Here is an 11,168-nt window from a genome sequence, read left to right on the forward strand (position 1 = left end):
GCTGCTGCTACTAGTATACTACTACTACTACCAATGTGCAAGTGTATACATATGTGCGGAGGGGGCTACTATGTACGTATGTAAGTTTAAATATATGTTTAGATGTGTGTATGCATTATGTTTGTGTGTGTGTGTGTGTGTGTGTGTGTGTGTGTGTGTGTGTGTGTGTGTGTGGTCAGTGAGGTGGGTGCCCTTCACAGACCTCAAAGGGGTTACGGGTTAGACGATAAAGGATCGTTTTAGAGGCCAGGTTTAATTTACAAAAGAAATACAAGTGCAAAATTTTCGCCAAAACTGCCTTCATCAGATGAAATGGAAACAAAACCAACTCGAACTTAGTATATGATCTTTTTCGATTGAAGAGAGAAGAGAGAAAAAAGAATTCTTTGAGATCTACACTACACAGCATCATACAATAAAGGCAAAACACATGATAAAATATCTAGAGGAAAGTAGGTATACAACATGAAAATGTAATAGTGTTGACGGGCTTGCAAGGAAGGCGAAAAGAAAAGAAAAAAAGATGCATGCATATATTGTGTACGAAGACAACCACTGCGCCATGTGCAATCGGATTTACGAAGAACCCACTGCGCTATGGTGGCCGCCATGGATGAAGGATTGGCAACATCACAGCCACTTTGAAAGAGAAGGTTACTTTGTTTTGTTTTTTTCTTTTGTTTTTGATTTCATTAAACAATACTTGTACTTGAAACACGTCGTTCAGTATAATAACAGTCATGGATGCAAGGACAATCTTCTCCAATGTCCTGTCCTGATATTCAGAATTACATATTGTACTGTATTGTATCACTTTTAGTCAAACAGATTTCTCTGTATGAAATTGGGCTGCTCTCCCCAGGGAGAGCGCATCGCTACACTGAGCACCACCCCCCTCAGAAAAAAAAATGCAAACAACTATATGTGGGTGATCAAATAAGACAAAACTAACTGAAGCTACGTAACAGAAAACTGTGTAGGGTTTCTACATATTTTGACATTCTTATGCGGTTTCACTCCCTTCCTCTTCCTTAAACCATTTTATTCAAAGAAGCAGTTTCATTTCAAAGAAGCACCATAGCATAAACACAAAAAGCATGAGTCACAACCCTATAAGGGTAAGAGGAGCGATGGCCAAGCACTACCATAGGATTGACACAAAATAAACACTTGGAGGCGTAAATAACAAAAGAAATGAAGCTTTATTTAACAATAAAGTGAACAACACGAGACAATAACCTAACCCAGAGAAAATATAAACGAAAGAAGAGAAAACGAAATGTTAGAAAGATAGAAAAGTGAGGAAAAGGCAGGAACTCACTTCGAAAACATCCTGTTGCCCGCACAACAGTAAAGCGTTCATACATGCACATTCTCACCTCCCTAAAACTCACAATCACCAACTTCACGTGCATCACAAACGCCACACCTAACAGAAACATCACACACAGCACGCACAAGGCAAATATATCCAGTTACTCTTGTGACAGCATGGGAAGGGCATGAAGTATGGCTTATCTAAGCCCCACCCAATAGGAAACAGCCAAGAACAAGACTTATGCGGACAAGTTAAAGATATCAATGCAATTATAATTTCATTGACAAGTACGAGGCAAACCAATAAACTCCCTTCCTCTTCCTTCTCACAATACAACTCGCACACACACACACACACACACACACACACACACACACACACACACACAAACACACACACACACACACACAGTCAACTACGCAATGAGCACCATGTGTCTGTGAACCAACCTACAGGGAATTGAAAACGACACCCTGATACTCTATCTCTCGGACAACGGAGGACCACTGGGCTACGGAAGCTACAACTGGCCCCTGAGGGGCGGCAAGAGCAGCTTCTGGGAGGGGGGCACCCGACAACGCACCATCTTTGTCTACCCCAACGGCCTGAAGCCTGACCTGGTGGGCACGGAATACGATGGCCTCATCCACGTCACCGACTGGTACAAGACTCTCTACAGTGCGGGCCAGGGTACGTGAATGGGAAGTTTATATTTATCGTCTTCTGGTTCTTGTTTTTTGTGAGTGTGCTCTTTTTGTTCATCTTCATCATCATCATTATCATCATCACCATCATCTCAATATCATCACCATCATCATCGTCCTCACCATCTTCATCATCATCACCATCACCTTCCTCCTCCCATCTTCTTTTTCCCATTATTATTATCAGTAGTAGTAGTAGTAGTAGTAGTATGAATAATACGAGGGGGCTCATGAAGCTGAACAGAAAAGACTACAGGAAAAGAAAATAAGATTCATACTTTATTCATCAAAGCTACCATGTCAAACAATCATTCCATTCCTGCAAAACCTGTTCAGATCAGGAAGTGCCAAATGTGGTGCAGCGGTCGTGGCTCTGTTGCTGGAAACTCGGCGCATCCACAACGAGCTTTTCGTGACACGATCTGTTGTGACTTTGGCCAGGGAAAATCGTTCAACGTTCGTCACATTACTTTGTCAGCCCTCTCCATAGAAGAACAGCAGTTTAACTCACTCAGTACGGCCAGTCCTCTCTTCTCCTCTACACAGACCCCTGGATGTCCAGTGGGTGTCTGAATGACCCAACCTTTAGCTTCCGTCGTCAGAATTGTGGTATTCTTTGTCAACATTCACCTCTTCAGTATAAGAGCCTTCCGCTTGCAATATTTTGATGGTGGTAATTGGGGTGAAACGCTGTTAACGTCGTCTCTTTCGACGTTCGTATGGAGAGAGTTAAACTGGTTCGGTGAATTACGTTTGAAGATGATAGCTGATGTGGTCGTCCACTGACCGTCCTTACTCCAGAGAGGGTGTCCCGGGAAAGGTGAAAGATTGGAGAGAATCAAAGAATTACCTGTGATGAAACAGGGAATACACTGAATGTAGGTTTTTTGTTTGTTTTGTTTTTTGGTTTGTGTGTGTGTGTGTGTGTGTGTGTGTGTGTGTGTGTGTGTGTGTGTGTGTGTTTGGTTGTTTGTTCGGGAAGTATCAATGTTATTTTCCATGATCATCTTTGCGTTGGTAACCGTTGTGTCTTTGCGGTCCCTCATAACTGGAATGATGAACAAAAGAAGGTACAGGTTTATTGCAGCACACATTTTAAGAGGGAAGACCCAGTCACGTTTTGGGACACCGTAACTTGTGACGACACGTGGGTCCCAAATAAAGCAACAGTCAGCAGTCTGGGTCTTCCTCAGGTGAGAACCCGATTGTAAAATTTATCAGACAAAAAAAGTGCAGGACTTCAGACGCTGACCTCAGATTGATTTGTCAACCATGGTGTGTGTCCATCGAGATCGATGATGACCATCGTTGTCATCCAGCTGGGGGATCGGGGGAGGGTGTGGTGGTGGGGGGGGGGGGATGCTCATGAATCTATCTGTGATTGCGCAGATGGCTGAATAGTCCAATCTGCGCACGAAATGTTCGCTGACAGTTGGGGCAGACAAAGACAGGCATATCATTGTCAGGGAGCTTGTTTGCCGTGACTTTCTGGCCTGCCTCAGATTGACTTGTCAACCACTGCCCATCTAAAAGCATTAATTTTGAGCAGTGGTGCAGACAGTGCCCACGCACTGCCACCCAGGGTCTCCTGATGTATCACGATGATACCAGTGTGCACACACTGCAGCAGCAACTCTTGACTTCCTGGCGGAAAACAGTGCACAGCTGTCACATACACCCCACTCCCCCACACTCCACCCCACATTCCCCCAACCTGTCCTCTTGCGTTTGGTTCTTGGTCCATTTGGTCAAGCGACAACAAGCGAGGGGTAGGCAGTTCGAGAGTGTCGAAGATCCTCGAGTTTTTTGTTTTAAGATAAGATAAGATAAGAATAACTTTATTATCTCCAACTGGAGAAATTTGGTCAGGTGCATTATCACAACATAGACAAGTAAACAACATGGGGACCATAACTGTAAAAGTCAACAACAGCTTTTACGAATATTACGAAGATACAAATGTAAAAAATATCACATACACCGTTTCATACATACATCCACACACTGCAGGTAATAACTAGTATTCTTAATGTAAAAACAGAAAGAATTAAGAAACATTATTTGAATATAATTATAAACATAGCCTACTATACTGCACATTGATTATAATAGACAGATAAGATAAGAATAAAGATAAATTGCGGAAAACCGCAACCAGATAATCAGCACACACCCGCACCCACCCCACCCCCCACCCACCCCACACACGCGGATTACTTGATTAAACAAGAGTAATAAACATATGTTCTCAAATAAAAGCATTTCACATATTCGCTACATTGCAATTGTTTGTTTGTTTGAGGACCTCTCCGGTCAGCGCGATCGGATGTCATGGACACGTGGATTGAAAGATCGAGAAAACGTGTGAAAGCTGAGAAAGGATGCATCAGCTGGAATCTCATTTTATACCAGTATGCCCGAATGGCGGCATGTTTCGAGCGTCCCTCGTGCACAGCCGATCCTCCTCGGTCAGAGATCAAACTCTTGGCGCTCAACAAACACAGAGTCACGTGCACAACAGGCTGTGGACCTGAGTAGAGCTGACTGACAGCTGCCGTCTTCCACCATCGTCGTGGTGGTGTTGTCAGTTTCAGTTTCTCAAGGAGGTATCACTGCGTTCGGACAAATCCATATACGCTACACCACATCTGCTAGGCAGATGCCTTGCAGCAGCATAACCCAACGCACATGTCAGGCCTTGAGTGCATACTTATGAATTTGTGTACCAATCAGTGTGGATTTCTATTTATATAATTTTGCCAGATGACAACACTCTTTTTGCCATAGGTTCTGTTTCAGTGCGCCAAGTGCGTGCTGCACACAGGACCTCGGTTTATCGTCTCATCCGAAAGACTATTTTGTATTTCTATTTCATTTTATCACAACAGATTTCTCTGTGTGAAATTCGGGCTGCTCTCCCCAGGGAGAGCGCGTCGCTACACTACAGCGCCACCCATTTTTTTTGTATTTTTTCCTGCGTGCAGTTTTATTTGTTTTTCCTATCGAAGTGGATTTTTCTACAGAATTTTGCCTGGAACAACCCTTTTGTTGCCGTGGGTTCTTTTACGTTCGCTAAGTGCATGCTGCACACGGGACCTCGGTTTATCGTCTCATCCGAATGACTAGCGTCCAGACCACCATTCAAGGTCTAGTGGAGGGGAAGAAAATATCGGCGGCTGAGCCGTGATTCGAACCAGCGCGCTCAGATTCTCTCGCTTCTTAGGCGGACGCGTTACCTCTAGGCCATCACTCCACGCTCAGTTTGATTTTACAGCCAAACTTGGGAGAAAGGGTGAGAGCGGGATTCGAACCCACACCCTCACGGACTCTGTAATGGCAGCTGAGCGTCTTAACCATTCTGCCACCTTCCTCGAGGTGGTGTCGGTAATTGTTACTAAGTGGGGTGAGGAGACAGACAGGATAATGAAAGAAATATATAGCTAGTTTGTTTCAGTCTTCAGTCTCTCACTCTTAATGAACAGAAAAACAGACTCAAGAAATTTTCCCCTGAGCCAGTTATGATTATTAAAACAAAATGAAAAATGTTTTCTTTCATCCACTCAAGCACACTGTCACCTGGAAACAAGTTATTTTAATTATGTTTTTTTTCTAACCCACGAACAAAATGTCTTGACTGTCACAAGTCATAATTCTCGCTGTGCACACTTGCTTGATCCAATCCAGGATCAAACTCAGTCCTAGGCCGGCCAGTTATGTCTACTCACAGTAAACATGTGTCAATGTCCACCCCACTCAACTCGTGGGACACTCGGGCACCACCTCCTCCGTTGAACATCAGTTCCACAAGGGGTCCCCCACTCCGTGGCCGGTCAACATGGAGCCCTGACAACACTTTTTCCATGTTTTAGCTCTTGGCACATCCTTAAATTCTCCTTCCGACACACTGAACGAAGCATCCAGCTAATCCTCTTTAATGTTCCCCCTTTCATTTAACTGTCCCCTTATGTTATTTTCTTATATTTGCTGTCCTTTCACACTACTCATGCATTCATACCAGTATTTTAAATGTACAAATAATATTTCTCGTTCTTCCTCTGGCCACAGGCATTCGTAACTCACTCTTTCACATTAATGGTGACAGTCTTTGTCACGTATGACAACGTTGTATTTGTATTTCTTTTTATCACAACAGATTTCTCTGTGTGAAATTCGGGCTGCTCTCCCCAGGGAGAGCGCGTCGCTACACTACAGCGCCACCCATTTTTTTTGTATTTTTTCCTGCGTGCAGTTTTATTTGTTTTTCCTATCGAAGTGGATTTTTCTACAGAATTTTGCCAGGAACAACCCTTTTGTTGCCGTGGGTTCTTTTACGTGCGCTAAGTGCATGCTGCACACGGGACCTCGGTTTATCGTCTCATCCGAATGACTAGCGTCCAGACCACCACTCAAGGTCTAGTGGAGGGGGAGAAAATATCGGCGGCTGAGCCGTGATTCGAACCAGCGCGCTCAGATTCTCTCTCGCTTCCTAGGCCATCACTCCACTTGTTTACAATCTTGATGTTGTCTTTCGTTTTCCTTATGGATTTCGGTATTGTTCTCGTCGTTGTGGTTATTGACGACGATGATGATGATGGTGATGCTGATAGCGTCACTGCTGTTGTTATTGTTATCGTTGTCCTCTCGTCCTTGGTATCATTTCTAGTGAGGACGAGGATGACAGCCGCGATGACAATAACTGCAACAAGGCATTCGCTATGACGTTATACTGTAGTGATGGTGACTTGATGACGCTGAAGCTGACAGTGACGGCATTGGCGATGAAAATGGTAATGATGATGATCCCCCCCCCCCCCCCCCCCCCCCCCCCGCCTCCCCTCCTTCCCTTTTTCTCTGTCTGTGCGTATGACATGACTTAGTAACGACATGACCAATCAATGTGATTTACTCACTCCATTCGACGTTCATTTCTCCATGTGTATTCCCCATTCCAGTGGGGCTATAGACCGTCTTTTTTGACACAAAAGTATTATCTGAGTGCGTGTCTCTTCGTATACCACAGGTAACTTTTCCCTCCTTCACGAGATGGACTCAATCGATCAGTACTCTAAACTGACCAATGGAATAACGCCGTCTGCACGGGAGGTAATGGTCTACAACATTGACACCCGACCCAAGAACAACCGCTCTGCTGTTCGCATCAACGATTACAAGTATACAAGAGGTGGGTGACTTGTTTCACCCTGTGCTTCTTCCACTAAAACAACCTCCATGCCTATCTGTATGCCTTCCTCTCCTCCACACCCCATCCCTGCTCTCTCTCTCTCTCCTCTTTACATTTAACACCCCCTGTCCCTCTCTGCCTCCCCAAACCCAAGATTTCTCTCTCTCTCTCTCTCTCTCTCTCTCTCTCTCTCTCTCTCTCTCAGCCTCTGCCCACACCCGTAGCTGTCAACGAGGAGTCATATGAAAAGTATTTTATCACTGATTCTTATGTGTTGATTGCTGGTACAGTTCGTGTAGCCCTTGATTGACGATTGTTCATTGTTGGTGCAGGTCACCTAGTGCTTGATTGATGATTGTTGAATGCTGATTGCTGGTGCAGGTCATTTAGCACTGATTGATGATTGTTGATTGCTGGTGCAGTTCATGTAGCATTGATTGATGGTTGTTGATTACTGGTGTAGGTCATTTAGGCCTTGATTGATGGTTGTTGATTACTGGTGTAGGCCATTTAGGCCTTGATCGATGATTGATTGCTGGTGTAGGTCATTTAGGCCTTGATTGATGGTTGTTGATTACTGGTGTAGGTCATTTAGGCCTTGATCGATGATTGTTGATTGCTGGTGTGGGTCATTTAGGCCTTGATTGATGGTTGTTGATTACTGGTGTAGGTCACTTAGGCCTTGATTGATGGTTGTTGATTACTGGTGTAGGTCATTTAGGCCTTGATTGATGGTTGATTGCTGGTGCAGGTCATGGAGCATTGATTGATGGTTGCTGATTGCTGGTGCAGGTCATGTAGCATTGATTGATGGTTGCTGATTGCTGGTGCAGGTCATGAAGCATTGATTGATGGTTGCTGATTGCTGGTGCAGGTCATGTAGCATTGATTGATGGTTGTTGATTGCTGGTGCAGATCATGTCAACGGGCGCAGTAGCCGAGTGGTTAAAGCGTGGGACTTTCAATCTAAAGGTCCCGGGTTCGAATCTCGGTAACGGCGCCTGGTGGGTAAAGGTGGAGATTTTTTCCGATCTCACAAGTCAACATATGTGCAGACCTGCTTGTGCCTGAACCCCCTTCGTGTGTATACGCACGCAGAAGATCAAAAACGCACGTTAAAGATACTGTAAAGCGTTTGATGTGTTATGGAAAAAAGAACATACTCAGCATGCACATCCCCGAAAACGGAGCATGGCGCGACTACATTGGGTAAATAAACAAACACAAAAAAGTCATGCCCGTACAATGCTACATGTCTGTATGAATGTGTATGTGTGCGTGCCTGCCTGAAATCTGACTTTATGACACAGGAAACGAATGATGAGTGCCCAATGGCAGCCGTCAGTCGCTTGTACCCAGGAAGGCAGCCTGTGATTCAAACGACTCTGTGTTTGTAAAGCACATGGGGCTTGGTCTCACACTGAGGATAGGCGCTGTAAAAGTAACCACATCTTCTTCGTTCTTGAGCTGCAACACCCACGTTCACCCATATGTACACGAGTGGGCTTTTACGTGTATAACCGTTTTTACCCCGCCATATAGGCAACCATACTCCGTTTTCGGGGGTGTGCATATTGGGTATGTTCTTGTTTCCATAACCCACCGAACGCTGACATGGATTACAGGATCTTTAACGTGCGTATTTGATCTCCTGCTTGCGCATACACACGAATGGGGGTCAGGCACAACCAGGTCTACACATAATTATATTGACCTGGGACATCGGAAAAAATATCCACCCTTTACCTACCAGGTGCCGTTACCGAGATTCGAATCCGAGACCCTCAGATTGAAAGTCCAACACTTTAAAACCCCTCGGCTACTGCGCCCATCAGTAACTACCTCATTCATCATCATCATCACTCATCATGTAGCACTGATTGCTGATTACTGGGGCAGGTCACCCAGGGCACAGCAAGGCGAAGTCCGCCACACCAGCGCCCCCAGACATGCTGCTGAATGGAACCGCTACATCGGTGGACGGATTTGAACCTGAGTAAGTGCTCAGGTAGAGTGAGGGGGGAGAGAGAAGGAGGGAGAGACAGACAGACAGACAGAGGTGGGAAAAACAAAAGGAAGGGAAAACTGAACACACACACACACACACACACACACACACACACACACACAACATAAACACAGACACACACGCTCATAAACACAATCTATTATATTGTATCATATCATATCATATCATATGAGTAGTAGTAGTAGAAGCAGCAGCAACATCATTATCAGTATTGGTATAAAAATCATTACCATCATCATCATCATCATCACCATGACCATCATGATCACGAACGGCAGCACGAAACACCCACTGGGTTCAACCGCTTCCATTCTTCCAGCGAAGCGCTCTTCAACGTGCGCGAGGACCCTGGGGAGACCAAGAACCTGATAGACCTGGCCGAGGACGACATAAATCTCAGGTGCTACCTGAAGAAGCTGCGGGAGGTGCTGGACGCTGAGACGCCCAAGGTCATCCCCTTCCCTGATGAAGTGCCCGAGAACCCCATGGGCAGAAGCAAGCACTACTCCGGCGCCAATTCCCCTGGGTGGTGTTGCCTGGATGAACAGAATCTGAACTGAAGCAGTCACAGCTCCACGGGCTGAAAGGCTCGTTCTCCTTCTGGTGTCACACTGGTCCGGAAGGACATGGTGTTGTTGACAGCTGCTTCCTCCTCAAGAACCGACCGCTTTGAACTCTTTTTGTCTTACGACTGGCTTTTAGAATGATATCTTCTTCTTGGTCTTCTTCTTCTCTTCTTCTTCTTCTTCTTCTTCTTCTTTTGTGTTCTGTGTGCTTAATTAAAAACTCCCACATTCACGTGGCTGTAGAATAATTTCTTCTTCGTCTTCTTCTTATTTTGTGGTATGTTTGCTTTAACCCCCACATTCAGGTGTAATGTACAACCGGGTTTTTACCCCGCCTCGCCATGACCATTTCCGGGAGTGATTTAGAATCATAAATACCCTCACTAACACCAACTCTGATCCTTCTTTTTTTCCAGAAAAACCAAAGGCATGCACAATTTTCTTTCTCCGTTCAGTGCCTCTGCCGTCGTGTGAAGCGTTGACGCACTCTCTGTGGGTTGTTATACTACTTGCATAACGTCTAGTTTCCTCCCCCTCACCCAACCCATCACCAAACTTCAACTACAAGAAAACAACACAGAGGCTTATGTTCCAGTTTCGGTTTCAGTTTCAAAGAGTGTCGAAGCGTACGGATTGAACCATACGCTACATCACGTAATGTTAGTTTTTGAAACAAAGAAGAAAAAAAGAGCATGTGCCTGTCCTTTGCATCAGGTTTATATGTCTTTAGGTCGAAAAGAAGTGGAACGTCCAGGAAAGATATACTCCATGTACCAAATTACAACCTTACAATGGATTTACACTTCTCGCCTTCGACTGTTCTCCTCCATAAGTTCGATCCATCTGAAGAACGTTTTTTGTTTCAGAGCTATATAAATATTATTATTATTATTATTATTATTATTATTATTATTATTATTATGTGCTTGCTTCTTTGTTAGTGTATTCTAAATTCTGAATATGGTAATAAAAACATAATTCTTCTGAAGAATGGAAACTGTGTATTTGATTTCTTTTTTTTCAAAAGCGAACGGTGTTATCGATTACTTACAGACACAATCTGCCTGTCCTTATTACTCAACGCTTGGAAAATGAGGGAGAGAAAAATATTCTGTCGGACGGCGAATGTGTCCTTCTGCTTATCTGTCTCTCTGTCTGGCTGGTGGCTGGCTCGCTCTCGCTCTCTCTCCCGCTCGCTCTCTCACTCACTCTCTCACACGCGCGCACATGTACATACACAAAAAAGGCACACGTCCCAGAGCCAACAGTCACTGAGGCAGTGAATTCACACCCACTGGTGTCTAGAGGTGGGCATAGGAAGGCAGGACCCAATCCTCCTACCCTTCCGCCGCTTTAACCAGCCGAGTCG

At 44.8% G+C, this 11,168-nt stretch overlaps 1 protein-coding gene across 1 annotated transcript; it reads left to right on the top strand.

Moving 5' to 3' along the window:
- Nucleotides 1-580: 580 nt before the first annotated feature.
- Nucleotides 581-10,578, top strand: LOC143284305 (uncharacterized). The gene is made up of 5 exons (XM_076591007.1): nt 581-653; nt 1,774-2,008; nt 7,043-7,204; nt 9,104-9,200; nt 9,553-10,578. Exons 3-5 carry the CDS (start codon nt 7,066-7,068, stop codon nt 9,791-9,793), a joined length of 477 nt encoding a protein of 158 aa, XP_076447122.1. The 5' UTR covers nt 581-653; nt 1,774-2,008; nt 7,043-7,065; the 3' UTR covers nt 9,794-10,578.
- The last annotated feature ends 590 nt before the right edge of the window (nt 10,579-11,168 follow it).

Source organism: Babylonia areolata, chromosome 7, assembly GCF_041734735.1.
Source record: "Babylonia areolata isolate BAREFJ2019XMU chromosome 7, ASM4173473v1, whole genome shotgun sequence".
NCBI lineage: Eukaryota > Metazoa > Mollusca > Gastropoda > Neogastropoda > Buccinidae > Babylonia > Babylonia areolata.